Source organism: Staurois parvus, unplaced genomic scaffold (genome assembly GCF_062004578.1).
Source record: "Staurois parvus isolate SC_StPar_1 unplaced genomic scaffold, SC_StPar_1.0 ptg000108l, whole genome shotgun sequence".
Taxonomy (NCBI): Eukaryota; Metazoa; Chordata; class Amphibia; order Anura; family Ranidae; genus Staurois; species Staurois parvus.
Window position 1 is genome coordinate 1,480,451 of NW_028317904.1, and position 16,234 is coordinate 1,496,684.

At 39.1% G+C, this 16,234-nt stretch overlaps 1 protein-coding gene across 1 annotated transcript in view; it reads right to left on the reverse strand.

Moving 5' to 3' along the window:
* Window positions 1-2,735: 2,735 nt before the first annotated feature.
* LOC149467488 (dual specificity protein phosphatase 8-like) overlaps window positions 2,736-16,234 on the reverse strand; it is a 35,192-nt gene continuing 21,693 nt past the window's right edge. Inside the window, exons 3-7 of the mRNA XM_089671597.1 lie at window positions 15,973-16,102; window positions 13,138-13,304; window positions 10,702-10,861; window positions 10,321-10,444; window positions 2,736-8,702 (exon numbers count right to left, since the gene is read on the reverse strand). Of these exons, the coding sequence (XP_089527723.1) occupies window positions 7,922-8,702; window positions 10,321-10,444; window positions 10,702-10,861; window positions 13,138-13,304; window positions 15,973-16,102 (1,362 nt within the window). The 3' untranslated portion in view covers window positions 2,736-7,921. The remainder of the gene's footprint in view (window positions 8,703-10,320; window positions 10,445-10,701; window positions 10,862-13,137; window positions 13,305-15,972; window positions 16,103-16,234) is intronic.

The window sequence follows — 16,234 nt, forward strand, 5'->3', positions numbered from 1 at the left end:
TACTTTGTTTCAGTGTTTGGATACAGTTAACTGGGCGTCAGACTTTTCATTAAAAAAAACCCCTCTTCTCATTAATGTATATGCACATTTAACATTTTATGCATGTTATTCACCTGTAAAAGCCTCATTCCTGTAGACATTCAAAAACATTAGGACTGCTGCTGCACCATTTTGGATGTGACGACAGCAGCCTAAGAGCTGTCACTGAAGTCAAACTCTATATAGCATTCCACTTCTGACATCTCTCAGAATCTACATTAAGGCTTAATGTACACTTGCACCTGGGGGGAGGGGGGCGTAAGCACCGCTTAACCGCCTGTTTTTACTGCGCAGTACTACCCCCATAGGGGTCACTGAGTTTCAGGTCCCCCAAAAGTTCTGCACAGCTGGGCAACATGCATTTTCTTCAATGCTTTGCACTCAGAGTTAGTAAACAATTCTTGAGCCTGGTTTTATAATTTTATTAAGGAGTTGATAACTTGATAGTATTGAGGGGTGTATGGGATGCCCAAGGAACTATGAACTTGAAGACAAACTTATTAGAAACTATGTACAGATGGGAACAAAAATAGTCTCTCCTTTAAGAACATTCCAGCTCTCTGGTGTACCCCCTCACACAGCTGCACTGAGAGTATTCCCTGGGCAAGGGAGCCCAGAAACTACCAATTTAGCACAGCAGCCCTAGTTGGGTTTTCCACCTGACTGCCCTCCCCCCTTGTTCGGCTAAGGGGTGTAGGAGTACTCACACTGTCCTTCCTGCCAGCTTGGCGGGTTAGTGGCTGCCTTCAGGCCTTTAGCTGGGCTGGTTCCTTCCCTGCTGCTCAGGATGTCCTCCCAGGGAGATGGTGGCACAGTGGAGATTCTCTTCTCCAGCACCTGCCTGGAGTTCGGCTCCTTCCCTGAGCCCCCTCCCAGGCTCCACACTCCAGCCTCTCACTCCATTTTCTACCCAGCGCTGCCTGACCCACCCCAGGCACTGCCTTGAGGGTTATCCTGGTCACCATGCCCAGCCTACTGCCAGGGGCTTGGCCAAGGTCCCCCAAACATACAGATATGGGCCTTTTCAACTCCTTCACCCCTTCTCCAGAAAGCTCTCAGTTTTCTGGAGAGGTGGAAGGGCTCCAGAAGCCCTGACTTATTAAAGCATCCCAGCCTGTCCTGAGGTATCCTCACTACCTCATTCCCCAGCTGACTCATCCCCAGGCTACTATTCAGCCTCTATCTAACAAAAACTAACTAACCTGGAGGTCATTGCAACTGCCCCCATCACAAGTGTAATTGTAGCCTCAAAACGAAGTTCAACCACCTGTTTTTACCACCTCTCCTAAGCTGCAAAGGCAGTCATGTGGGAGTAGATACATGCTGCAGCTGTGATAATTTTTGCATGCCACAATGCATCTCCCATGTTGTATTTGTGGGGCAGTGCCGTCTGCCAAATGAAACCTATTGAAGCCAATAGGGCCATGTTGCAACCATGTACAATGCACAAAGCTGCAGTTTGGGGGTGTGGACTTTTATGGGTTAAAGGGTTAGTTCACTTTTAAACAACTTAATATGTTCATGTAAAGGGGGCCTATATTAAGGAAATGTACTGAATAAAAAAAAGCATTTCCTCTCATGACCTTTAGCGCTTGCAAAGGTGATGAGAAGGCAATATATTGCAACCTCATCATTTTTCAAATGCCCTCTAAAAAGTGATGCACAGGGGATAAGCAAGCCCAAAGGGTTACACAGGGAGACAAGAGTAATGGGGAGATGCTGGGACAGCACAGACAGTAAACAGCTATAATAAAGAGAATATGTCACCATCTTAGAATGATTGTAGATAATAAGAAATATCAAGTATTTTGCTTACTTTTTTTTTTTTTAAATTCACTCACAATGTGCCTTTGAACTTGCCAGAAAGTCTGACTACCCCAGGAAGAGTAATTTCCCTAGCAGAGCCCCCTCCTTGCACATCATAGCCCTCTCCTCTTTTAGAAGATGCTCATTCCAGGTGCCCTTGATTAGAACAGCTTCTCTAGCATTGCAAAATTTTCATTGGCTGTTTTTCAATTTCACCATTTAAAAGAGCACCATGTTTTTCCCCCAAAACCAAAATGTATGATATATTAAATTATTTGTAAAAATTAATATTTTAATGAATTCAGATCTAAAATTATTCATGTAATTTTAATGCAAAAATTTTATTCGGCCTCTGTAATCCCTTCTACACCACCATTTTAATTTGGACAAAAAGTTCCTATCAGACTCATCTGTATCATGTGATGTAGCCAGGACAAGAAAGCAAAGGGATGACTGCTGTTCCTCCATCATGTCATCAGCAGCCTGGAGTGTGCTCTTGACTAAGCTATGCAAATGTTATTGAAATCAAGGATCTGGCTGCAGCATCTGCCAGGGGGACCTGGATTATAAATTAACTGCAGAGAACTATATCTTTTGGCAAGTAAAGCATTTCCAATACAATAAAACAGTTTTGCATGGAGTTAAACTGTAAATTTGACAATGCAGCTTTTATTTTGTTGCCTCGCTCAAGGCTGTCAAGTAGCACAAAAAACTGTATTTAATGACCCAAGATAGGGCAAAGGCCCCAGTGCGGTGTGGATTGGTCTCCAATCTGCCTTTTCTTGTTGGCTGCACAGGGACTCTAAGCCAACAACAGCTGTGATTGGAATTCACCTTCTCTTGCCAAACATAGCCTACTGTTTATTAGCAGCACAGTAAACACACAAGAATAAAAAAAGATTCACGTCTTTATTATCATCAACCAGAGAAGCACTAGGGAGCAATGCATTCATCCGCTAGAACATCAGAGCATTTGTGTACCTGCACACAGGAATAAAATACAACAAATAAATATTCTCATTTATCAACATAATAGGGTCAGACTGGCATTTGAGTATCAGTGTTGTTCGTACCATTATTAAAGCTGCATTCTACCCTAAAATAGATTTTTCATATTGCATGTGGAGAGAAGGGTTGATAAAAAGGGACCCTTGTTGGGCCTCTGGAGTACCCCATTTGGCTACTGTCCCTAAAAATAAGATGACCCATCATAGGCAATAAACTGATTTAACAAATTTGATATGGTGCCCAGTGCACCAAGGACTACAGCTCTCTAGCCAAGTGTCACAGCTACTCCTGTAAAATAAATGCACTTTGTTTAAAACACATTTACACTGAATTACAAAATTCTTTGGCCATTGCTTTAGAAAAGATGGTTAGTCTTAAAGCACAAACCCAAATTCATTGACTAAAAATTGTTGAAAAAAAAAATTCTGCATACAGTCTTTAAAAGAACATCTGATTACCATATGACAGTCTAGATTAACAGCTTGGCAAATTTTTTTTTTTTGGAAATAAGACAGCTGTATGTCCTTCCAGCAGTTAGACACATCCACCAGGGATAATCTTTATAATTGTAAAAGGGCTTTGCTATGCAGTCAGTTACCAGAAGCATTCCTAAATCACCAGGTACATCTACACCAGCTTCACTCCACCAGGGTTCTGTGGGACCCATGGGTTCCTCTCAATGTTGTTAGGGGTTCCTTGAGCAATGTTTGCCTCTCAGATAAAGTTCCTACTCATGTAAATTATCATTTTAACTATCGGTAATGCCTAGTACACACTATGAGAAAATCAGACGAATGATTGTCCATTTTTCCATGAAAGTACATATCATGATGTAGCCAAAAATGGTAAAATGTAGCCATGTACTAGCATAGTATAAGAGAAAGCGTAGGGTCTCTTGTTTGCTTCTGATTACGCATTTTGTTCACTATTTTATTATTTCCATATGATTACTATATACATTGGGCAAAAATCAGACCTTGTATAAAAAATTTCTAGGTTGTACCTTCTATTTTTGTCACCTAAACAGTTGAAATCAGCCATCGTAAACACTATACTAATGAACAGATAATCGACTTTTCCATGTATGGAAATTTTTGTGTGATTTTCTTAATGTCTGTACGGGCCCTAAGGTGGGAGTCTTCCCACTGACCACAATGGTAAGGGGGCACTCTTCCCACTGACCATCATGGTAATGCACCAGTAATTATTAGCAGGGGCTCCCTGAGACCGAAAAAGAATTTCAATAGTTCCTCAATGTAAAAAAGGATGAGGAAGTCTGAGCTACACTATAAGTAGTAAGGAAAAATCAGGAGGCATTTTAGGATTACTGGATACTAATGATCCCTTTTTTCAATGTCAGCTACTAAAAATGCTACCATGGCTACACCTCAACAGTTAAAAATGGTACCAACCTCAAAATAGGATCCCCTACTTAGCTATTTGGTCACCATGCCATCTTTTTGTGGAACTCCTAGCAGTAGTAATGTCCATTCTGGGTTGGTATATGGTTTTCGCTACAGATTTAAAAGGTGGACAAGGAAGCAGGGGAGTTTCATTAGACAAGAGCCCATTCACACCTTGATCACCACATTCTCACTGAATGGGCTAGTAATGCTCTTTAATGAGATAAATAATGCACCTGCATCGTTTGTGACATGTATTGACTTACAATGCGCAGGGCATTCACATCTGTGTTGTGATGTGTTATAGTGCAGGAGGTTAAGGTCATAGTGTTCATTACTTTGGCCCAAAGGTGTACATCCAAACTAAGTCAACTTTAGGCCAGGCATGATGCTTTTTTACCTAGGAAAAATGAGGTAGACCTTGTACAAAATCTGCATTTCCCAGAGCAATCAAGGTCCCGTTGTTGCCCATTGCAAATACCAGCGGTACATTTTTATTTTATCCTAAATGACAGATGGAATCCATTTCTTGCTGTAGGCAACTGCTCTATCTCCCAAGCAACAGCCATGTATTTATTTTATGGGATATGTACTATATAGATCTCCATTTCAGTGGCTTATTAGCAAATTCATGATAACCAGATAGACATACAAGAGAAAATTTAGAGAGTCAATCAGAAGATGATTTATGAAACCTGGCTGCTGGGGGGCACATTTTCTCCAGAGCCCTCTCTGCTTTGAAATATGAAATCTGATTAGATACCATGGGCTACAGCTCCATTTTGCTCCAGTTTTTATAAATATATACACCTTTCTGCCCTATATGTACAAAATACTAAATAAAAGGTAGTGGAATGCTATTTGGAGAAGGGGAATATTTGTTTGTGCAAGTTTATTTTAGTTCAGGAGACACTTTAATACAGTCCAAATTGATACTGTATTAACATCGATCAGTAGGAGTATGCAATTCTCTATATGTTGAAGGGCATTTCCCAGCAGAAACCTTTTCTAGCAGCTGATGAATATGTCTGGTTTTACTAGTGGATGATCAAATACAATGGAATACAGTCCTGAAGTCTACGTCCCTGCCAGTTCCAGCTGTTCTCCAAAACGCTCTTGATGGTCTCTGACTAGTCTTCGTGCTGTTGCTCTCATGGATGTCATCGCATACATCACAGCCATATTTTGGAGTTAGAGAACAGATTGGAGTACCAGCTGCAGCAAGACTGTGAAGCAAGTAATCTTCTTGATTAAATCAACCTCTAGTAAAACAAGAATTCTCTTCCTTTGCTGGGAAGAAAGGGCCATAGTTATTTGTGCCTGGAATCCCAATTTACCTTTTATTGTCCCTATGTTATTTTTCCTAAGTTTTACTATCGGTATCTTTTACAAAGGGTAACCTACACTTAAATTGTAGAGTAAAAATATTACTTGCAGGTATATTTTCCACTTACAGGAATTAAGCATTTCAGGATGATGGGGCCTATATAAGAACTAATGCAAGGGTCAATAAAGTTGATTGCCCTTGGAAATCAATCATATTCTGGCTTTCACTTTTGTAGTGTTTGCTAGAAAAAAAAAAAAGCTCTCTGGCAGCTTTAGACAGTCGCAGTGTTTCATTTTCGTGCCGACAGTGGCTGTGGACACAGTTAAGAGTCAAGAAATCCATGGAATCTACATAATCATCTTTTGATCCTGCTCACAATGCCAACAATGATTGCTTTGTCTATAAGTACTTCCTTCAAATCCTACGTAATGACAAATGCTTGAAGGTATATTTTTCCATACTTGCTTTTGGGTGAAAAATATTCACTACAGTCCCTAAAGAACACATTCACCTTTTTAAATATAGTATTCAAGAATTTGTTTGATTCAAGTTCATGACATTTCTAACATACATTATGTGCCAAACTAGGCTGTTCTCAGAGCTAGCCTTTCTAGAGATACAGTTGGTCTGCCTCTAGGCAGAGAGGGGAGTATATGGTGTTCCATGATAGGATATCAATTCTACAGGATACCTCTCTCTGTATCACCCAGTGCAGTAAACAAATGAAGTGATGTTAAGCAGAGGAAAGGTATATTATGTGGCTGCAAAAACATTTTAAATATTGTATGAGGGATGAGAAAGTCATAGCATCGACTGATATAAAATAGTAGTATGGAGTAGGCTTGTCCTACAAAGACACCATGCAACAAATACTCGGCCTAGAATCAGCAAAAATGTTTTTTAAATAAATAGGTATATCTGAAAAAAGCCATTTTCTTTACACACACTCAAAGTATTTTTAGAAAAAAGTAAGTCAATCAACATACTTTAAAAAGGGACAAGTTGGGTTAAAAGCATTGTGAATGTACACATTTTGTTTTCTTGCCTTGTATTCCTATATGAACTCCATCTGGTCACCAAGCCTTTGGTACATGCATGTATTTATGCAAATCTGTCATCTATGCACAGTACAGACTGCCACTTTGTAGTCTGTGGAAATCTTTCAATTCACTGGGAACTAGTCATGTCTCTTAAGTCAAGTAAAAGTTTAATATTGGTCAAGCAGAGTAAAATGTCTGCCTCATGTGCTTTGTGAATTAGCAGGCTTAATACCAGTTCACAAAATCTCTGCTTCTGATAAGTAAAAGTGACCGTTCAACCTCAAGAAGTCAGTTACTAGCGACTCCAATGATTATTAACTTAAGCAATAATAACAAAAAGACAACACATTTATAAATAAATAATGCAAATAAACAAAGTATGCTCTTACCACCTGCTAGTAAAAAGGACAAAATATGTCCTTGGGTCCTGAGAGGTGGGGGACAATCTGTAGCTGTATGCAGGAGAGCACACCCCAAGCATGCTAGGGGATCCTTAAATAAATTTCACAGCAATAAACTGAGGTAAAAGGGCAGCAAAGTATTGTCACAGACACAGTTTGGCTTCTAGGGCTTACATTCAAGTAGGACCTAGGGGAATTAAAATATAAATGTTGCAGTACTACCCTTAATACTTTTCTACATTACACCAAGAGTGAAATTGCATGGACCAGTCTGAGATATTTCAATAATTTTGACAAGTGGACCAAGCTGGATTAAAGAGTCCATTGCTCTAAGGTCTGATCACACCATGTTATTACCCAAACAAAAAAGATGAAACACAAGGTAAAGCATTTGTCACCCCTTTTGTTTGGTATAGAAGAAAAAAAAACAAAAAAAAACCAAAAACAACAAATTACTAAAAGACCATGTTCACTCTATAATAAGTTTTTTCAGCTTTAAGAAGGCTGTACAGCAGCAGCGATGCTACCCCTTCAGGTCAGGTTAGATAATTGCACACAAAAGCATTTAGCCAATGCCTTCAAAAGTCTTAGGCTAAAAAAAAAGAATAAAAAAAGAATAAATAGGGCCCGATCTCCAGTTTTGGCAATTCCACAATCACCTAAACCAAAGTCTTCTTTGTTGCCCACAAAAAAATGTTTTTTTGCTCATTCAATATGAAGAAACATTTGAAAATACGTTAAATTTCTCTGCATGCTATTCAGTTCTGTCATGGGTCTTGAACATGCGGAAAAGAAAGAATCAGGGGAAAAAAAAAAAAAAAAAAAAAAAAGACAGCAAGACCTACAATGTTCTGTTTGTTAGATCCCAAATGTCTTTCTTGAAAAATTGAGAGTTCCTCACAGAGGAACTGGAGAGATTGTCCTTACTTGTGAGCCAACTTCCAAAGTGTTCTCCTTCAAGAATGTTTGGCTTTTACAGCTGGGAATATTGAGAGTAAATGGACGAGAAGGTCCTTCATCAAGGCTTTTTGTGTTTGCTTTCCTCTTTTTTAAGTTTTCTGGAACCTCCCGTTGTTCACAGTTCCCCTTTGGTCTTATCTTGTGACCTAGCATTTGGTTTTCTTGTGCTTCTTCTTCTTCAGAATAGAAGTAAAGGAAATTAAGTCCAAAACCAAGGAAACGATCCCACAGTCCCGCCGGTTTAGAAGAGATTGGTTTTGTGGGGACAAGCTGTGACCTGGAAGGCTGATACAAATTTTTGTTTGTATCTGTAGAAGATAAGGAAGTATATACAGATTTAATGTCCAGGGAGAAAGAACGCTTTAAGCTACTGATTTCATGACGCTGGTATGAGGAGATCCCCATGGATGTAAACCTGCCCGTCAAAGTGGAATCTGACTCCTCTTTTGCCAAGTTATCGTCTAGTTTAGTAGCATCTATGGCCACCTCTATTTCCTGTGATGTAGAAGTGACATGATGATTTTGGCAACTCTGCTCCTTGTTTGTTGGCTTACTATCAGATGGCTGATCAGTGCATGTTCTATCCATAGGGCTTTCTAACTGAACTGGACTAGGAGGCTGTGATTGCTGCGAGTTTGCAAGACTCATCTCATATTCAAGAAGTTGTCCCAAAAAGTTAAAATTTGGAGAAATGGTGGGCCTTTTTTCTTTAACAAACCTGTTAAGACAAAAAGTGAATACCTGTATTTAACGTAACTTTTTTTGTAAGACAAACGCATGCAACAATTCAATAAAAAGATGAAGTGTGGATTTGCTGAAGCTGTCGCCCGCCAGCTCTAAGCCTGAAAACTAACAAATATGACCACTAATCACTCAGCCCTTGGTCCACCTGGGTGGATCCCAACAATATGGTTGGAATACTTCTAGAGCCTGGAGCAGGTCTTATCAGTTGGCAGCGGGCTTTAGCCCACTGTCTGCTGATTCTGGGTCACAGAATCTTATGACCCATAAGAGAAGTATGGCCAAAAACAGTAACCATACTTCTCTTAACATTGACTTGAATGTATTTTTGACTGAAATCCCAACATGGATGTTAAAGTAATGAACAAAAAATATCAAGCCTAATAATGCCTATTCAGGTGACTTACAGTCTTGTGTGCACAGCAACATGGAGCAACCATTCCTTTCATGAGAGCCCTAAAATCTCCTGGAATCCTACACATCGCCACTTGCTTGGCTATAGTATGACTACTAGAATCAAGGCATTAGAGTTTGGAAGACAACAGATACCAAAACTTTGCATTCATTCATGCCCTATGGCAATGCATGTTTTAGCACAGAGCTTGAAATTTCCACTCGCCTGCTCGCCAATGGCGAGTGGAAATTATGGTGGGGGCCGTCTTGCTGAGCAGGCTCGGAGCTCAGGCCGGATCTGTCATTGGCACTGGGAGCCGTCAGACTGCTCAATAGCTGAGCTCAGTGAAAGCAAAGCAAGGCGTGTGTGCTGTGCCTTCTGCCTCCCCCTAGAGTGCAATACCCGGATCTGTGAGTGAACAACCGAAGTACTACAACTTTTTATGGGGGGGGTGTACGTGTACATGTGTGTGTGTTTGTGTGTGTCTGTGTATGCATGTACAATTGTAAATGTGTGTATCTGTACGTGTCTGTGTATCTGTACATGTACATGTGTGTGTCTGTATATATGTACATGTATCTGTGTGCATGCGTGTCTGTACGTGCCTGTGTGTGTACATGTGTCTCTGTGCGTGTGTGTACATGTGTCTCTGTGCGTGTGTGTACATGTGTCTCTGTGCGTGTGTGTACATGTGTCTCTGTGCGTGTGTGTACATGTGTCAGTGTGTATGTACAGGTCTGTTTGTGTGTGTGTTTGTTGGTGGTGAGTAACTCTAAGGCCTGGCTAGTAGCTCAGGACTTGAAATTTTAAGCCCGGTTTTAGCACATCAGTGCAACATACACAACAGTACAGTGTGTTGCGGTGTCATTCATTTTGTGCTTTGCGCTGCTACAGTGGCTGGCTAAACACCCTAACTACAGTGCACCTCAATGCACATGTGCATTTAGTTACGAAATTATATATGTAAGAACTGCATAGTGCTCCATGGGGAAATTCATTCAGCTGTAAACTGTAACCTCCACCTTGGTCATTTGACACTTTTTTAACAAATTACAATGATAAAATTAAAAATGTCAAAGTCAATAAAGTTTATCATTAAATCAAATTTTCCATGTTAAAAAGGAATAAAAAAAAAAATGGAGTCCACCAAATGTTCTGCAATAAAGATAGTGTCTGTATATGATGCGCTATTTCTCCTTACCTGTAAGCATCATCAAGAGTAAGCCCCATTGACCTCATGATATAAGCAATCGCTACTGCTGCAGAACGTGAAATACCAGCAAGGCAATGAACTAATACTCTGCCATTAACCAGCTCCACTTTTCCTGTAAGCACACAAAGGAAAAGTAAGGTACAGCTTTCATACATGTTCACTTTCAGTATATAGTGTAACCCCAACTGGCTGCAAACACAGGGTATATATGCTGTTGCATGTCTTCAGCAATGAAAAGTATTAAGGGTCACTACCATCTATCAAAAAATAAAATTAAAGTTCTGGCTTAAGATATGCTTTAAAAGCAAGTTACGATAATAATAATAACAATAATAACAAATAATAGGAATGATGCTAATAAACATGTACCTATAAACTCAACAGCTGCACTCAGCCAAGGCAGAATCTTCTCACAGTAGCTGTCATTGATGGGGATTCGAAGAAAGTGGTTATCGGAGATGAAGACTGGCTTTGGACAGCTGTAGCTGACATTCAGAACATGAGTGATACCATTCTGATTTATCACTTCCTATAAAAACATTTTAGGTAGCACAATCAATTATAAAGATCTTAGCACATCATAAAAGAAGACAAATGCTCTATTCATGCACAAATGCATAATACCATGACATCTCACAAAACGTGAGTTTTGTAAAGTTGATGTCCTTTTAAGCTGAAATATACACTCACAGGCCACTTTATTAGATACACCTTGCTAGTGCCAAGAAAATATCCCCCACACCATTACACCACCACCACCAGCCTGAACTATTGATACAAGACAGGATAGATAAATGCTTTCATGTTGTTTATGCCACAAATTCTGACCCTACCATCTGAATGTCGTAGCTGGAATTGAATACCCATTCTCCTCTAACAACAACAATGCAATTTTGTCTACACAACTGCTGCTTGCTGGATATTTAATCTTTTTTGGACCATTCTCTGTAAACCCTAGAGGTCGTTGTGTGTAAAAATCCCAGTAGATCAGCAGTTTTTGAAATAGCTTGACCAGCCTGTCTGGCACCAACAACCATGCCACATTCTAAGTCACTTAAATCCTCTTTCTTCCCCATTCTGATGCTCAGTTTGAACTTCAGCAAGTGATCTCCACCACGTCTAGGTTCCTAAATGTATTGAGTTACTGCCATGCGATTGGCTGATTAGCAATTTATGTTACCAAGCAATTGAACAGGTGTACCTTTTGCCTACAACACTAACTTTCCCAGAACCCAACCCAAGTGGTGCCTTGGTAACATACAAAAAAGTAGGGTAGCACACAGAATTAGTGCAAGGTTTAAAAGTAATATTCCCAAAATCAAGAAACATTTTCATTACAATGGATAGACAGTTTACGATAAACTTACATCTGATTGGTTGATATTAGTTACAGCCATGTACATATCACCACTGTAACATTAAACTACATAATCAAAAAAGTCGGTTTCTCCCCCCCTCCCCTCCCCCCCAAAGAATAACTCAAAGAACAGTTCTGCAACAATGTGCAAAGAGGGCAAATCTTAGGGCACACTATCAGCTGGTTGATTCAAGTAAAAGTCAAAACACGCTCACCCTATAAATTAACTGCATAGCACCATATAGTGTATGACAGCAAAAAGGCTTTAAAAGCTTAAAAAAGTGCATGAAATGCAAAGGAAAAATATTAAAGCTATTTTCAACACATATGGTTTGATAAATGAGGCTCAGAGAGCACACTTCTGGAGTGTATGGACAATTTGTCTTGGCCTGGTTACACCACTGCGTTGTAGTAACACATGCATTACTACAAATGCACAATAGTAAACCAAAGCACAGTATGATGCAATGTGGTGCCATTCATTTTGAATGGAACCACAGCACATCTACAAAATGCATCTACACTAAAACTTATCATGCTGTGGTGAAAAAAAAAGAAGATCAGCAGCAATTTTTCTGCAATGGAATCTTATTAAAAATGAATGGGCTGCAGTAATGCAGCATTTCATACCTCAAGATAAATCATACTGCTGCACATGGCTTACTGCAACTCTAACTCTTTAACAAGGGAATTCAAATTTGTAGTAAATTCTCCCTGGGATGGAATGCAGTTAAATTCCCAGAATTCTGTTCTCAATGTTTCATTTGGAAAGCTCCAGTCTCTTGAAAATTGGAACTCCAGTCTCTTGAAAATTCTCAAGATGACTGCTTATGCAGTTTTTTTTCACTTTCTTTAGAGAATAATGACTGGTATATTTTTTGTCTCAATTCTGAAAAGAGAAATTAAATTTTCCCCCAAACTCTTTTGTTTTGGCAAAAATAAAAAAGTTTTACAACTAGCCTTAAGCTTGGCATATCCAGTAACACAGGATCCTCCAGCCATGCAATACAGTGCAGGCAGACATTTCCTGTCCATTGTAGTCTGACAGTTGGCACCAACAGCTGTCAGAATACCAAAGTACCTAAGTAGAATTTTCCATCCGGCCTCTTTGATTTTTCAATCGAAGGATGTCGGATGAGAGCACCACCTACTGAGCAAATTTCATCTGGTTAATCAGGAATGTTGGGCACATACGTTCTGGCTGGTTTTGAAAATTCTGCACATTTATTTTTTTTCTCCAATTTTGCCCTCTTTTTCAAGAGCCCTGAATGAGATCCTGCCAACAGTAAAGAATGAGACACACAAAATGTCCCTCAGAAAATGTCCAAAAAAGATTCCAGCTATCCTTTTAACTTGTACCGTCATGCTGATTTCATAAAGATTAAAAACTGTAGCTCAGGAGGAAGTTTCCTGTAACATGATCTGTGTATTATGTTTATTGTTCATACCTGATCCATGACATCATTCTGGGAACCAAGGTAAAGGTGTGGCAGGATACGGGTAACAGACACTGTTGAGGTGGAGAGGCAGGGCTGTGATATGCTGGTGTGCAAAATGTTAGAGGTTCTTCCTTCACACAAATTCGGGAACTGTGAGGAGAAGTTTGCAAACCCTCCTGTGGAATAAAGGAGAGGTGTATGTAATACAAATGCCCAACTTCATGCATAAAATACAACAGGGGCCCATTTCTCACAGCCTCATTGGCAAGAGCTGTCTTAAACAGTCAGCTGTACTAATAGCAAACAACTACAATCTCCCCATCAGGTTCACATTGCTAGAAACCAATTTGTAATATGTGTGGATGTTACATTTCCAGTTTGCATATAAACTGCTCTGTCATTGTAAAAATAACAAAATACTGCAAATGACCACTTTTGCTTCCATTCTTTGCAATTTCCCATTTTAAATAATTATTCTTCTAGATTCTTACACCAATTGCACTATAAAGGTATTTTTGAAAAGTTACCCAGTTTGGTTCAGGCAAGGTTGAGGAATATGCATATTCCATTTAAAGAAGGGTGACTGCAATAAAAATACATTGAATGAGAACATTTGGGATTTCCAGTGACATTCAAAGCCTACAGTCAACTCCTAATTTATGATGTAAGTTTCAGCTAAGTGGATGGACTGCCAAGAGAGAATGCAAGAGATAGAGGAAAAATTATTTTTGCATTATTTGCTGCCCATAGTGACCACTTAGAGCCCATTCACACTATTGTATTGCAGGTTTCAGCGTGATTGCGGTGCCAATCAATCTGCATAGCACCTTGCTGATGGACATGCACAGTGTTTCCAAAAATGATATATGTACCTTCTTGGTGAATTAGACTACACATTTAAATGAATGGGTTTGCATTAACCCAGTTAACAGGTGGCATAATGTGAATTAACCAGCATGTACTAACACACTGCAATGGTGTGCATAGGCCCTTATCTGAGAAAATAAAACAAGCATTCTAACCCGTTATATTGTAAAGCGCTGAGCAAACTGTCGGCGCTATATAAATCTTGTATAATATAGTAACCCGTCACTAGGGGCCATTTAATTTTCTATAATTTTTAAAAACATGACCCCTTTGTGTATTGTTCCATGGCAAGTAAAACAGATTAATTTCAAAAGAAAAGCTTTTTAATGCTAAAGAAGAGAAAATACTATTACCAAAGTGGAATATATATTATCCTACCTTATAATATCAAATTGCCAAGAAAAAGAGCAAATAAGGTTTCACTTAAATCAGATATTTCAGGCAGTGAAAAGGCCACCTGCAATGTATCTCATTTGTATTAGTTAAAGGAAGTCTGGTATGAGTTGTGAAGTAATGTTTCCTAGAACACTTTCACCCAACTTCTTCAGCTCAAATAAGCAGTTAAAGCTTTTATGTTTCACAAAAGTCCACTTTTGTTTTACTAGTCATTCAAGATTTGATGACTGGTAGCAATCAACTAGCATTAGTAACCATAAAAAAAAAAAAAAAATCTTATGCTCATACACAGGTGACTATTATTATTAGAGATGATTCATGCAGAAATACAGAGAGTACATCCCATTGCCTCCTCAACACTATTCCCATTCAGCAGCCTCACTGTGGTTTTTCTCTAGGGTAATGACCTAAGCCATAGAGACACGGGATCATGCATCATACCGTGAAATCTAGTAACAGCACAGTTGCTGAGCCTTTTAGAACATGATATAACTCAGAAATAGATTATTCATCAGTTGAACAATTTTAAATGAATGGAAAAAGAAAAATCAATAAGACCCATCTTCTTAATGTAACTTAGGTCATCCTACTCATGGTATCACCACCATTCAAAAACTATTGCATTGTAATGCAATATCTTTCCAGTTCTCCCTGTGCTTCAATCAAAATGATGCATTCATAAAGCTTTACATACTGTAATTGCATTTAAATACTGCCTTATATTGTCATGAAAGTTATTAGGCAGCAATGTGAAATTGTAGATTTTGCTTAATATAATGCTATCGTTCTTGAAGTACAAGGGAAAAAAAAAAAAGTGTTTGGGGTGTCAAAAATTATTTTTAACTGTAAGCTCTGACAAAATATATTTTGTGAATGTACAATGGCTACACTTTTGTTCAGTACCTAAAAGTTCTTATCCAGATACAAAACTTAATATGGTTTATCCATCTAAAAAATTTAATTTCTGTGTGTAGACAGGTGGGCAGAATTAACCACTGGAATCTTATAGCTTCTGGAGATTTCTGTTGCAAACTCTGCATCCTCTATGCTGTACAATAACTTGTAATTCCAAAAAAAAGAGAGAATGACCACCCTTCTTGCAGCTGTAAAAGGTAGGAAAGGCTGAGAACACCAATGAAGAGATCTCACGAGCTAGTAGGTCACTCAACCCATCTGCATCTACACAATAATGAAACACGTTGAAGTGAACCAACACTCTAAAGTGAATCTGTGCTTTGCCCATACTAGGCAAAATAACAGACTTGGTGCCAAGGAGGCACCTTAGGCAGACCATATATACCTTTCTCTGCACTCCCCTGTCAGATCGCCCACAAATTCCTGTGCGCTGACTTTGCATACTTTCTCCTGACTCAATGTTACAGTGCTTGGGTCTGGCTTTGGCTGAATTGTGAGGCTGTGTAAACAAGTGACACTTGCCCATGCACTGTAGTAGTGCATACTTCTTAGAGCTTTGGAAGCAGATCAGGCAGATAGAGACCAATAAGAACCTAAATGCAGACTACCAATGGTAATTTTTATGCAATTTCCCTTTAATGAAAGAGGACTTCAAGAACTTCTTACCTTCTAGAAGAGAAACCGAGCTGTATTTTTTCTCCAGTTTCCCTACAACCAATGAGACAAAATGGCCAGCAGATATCTCTTGACTGCTCTGATCATATACCACAACTTGCTTCTCGAAAGAAGGGTCAATCTGTTTGGATGAACCAAAAAAAGTTGAAAAAAAATTTCTAGACACTAACAACTAAGTACTATAATTTTTAAAAACTCACAGAATTTAAAGCCAAATATGCATATACTGTATACCAGCACACCAGCTTTATTT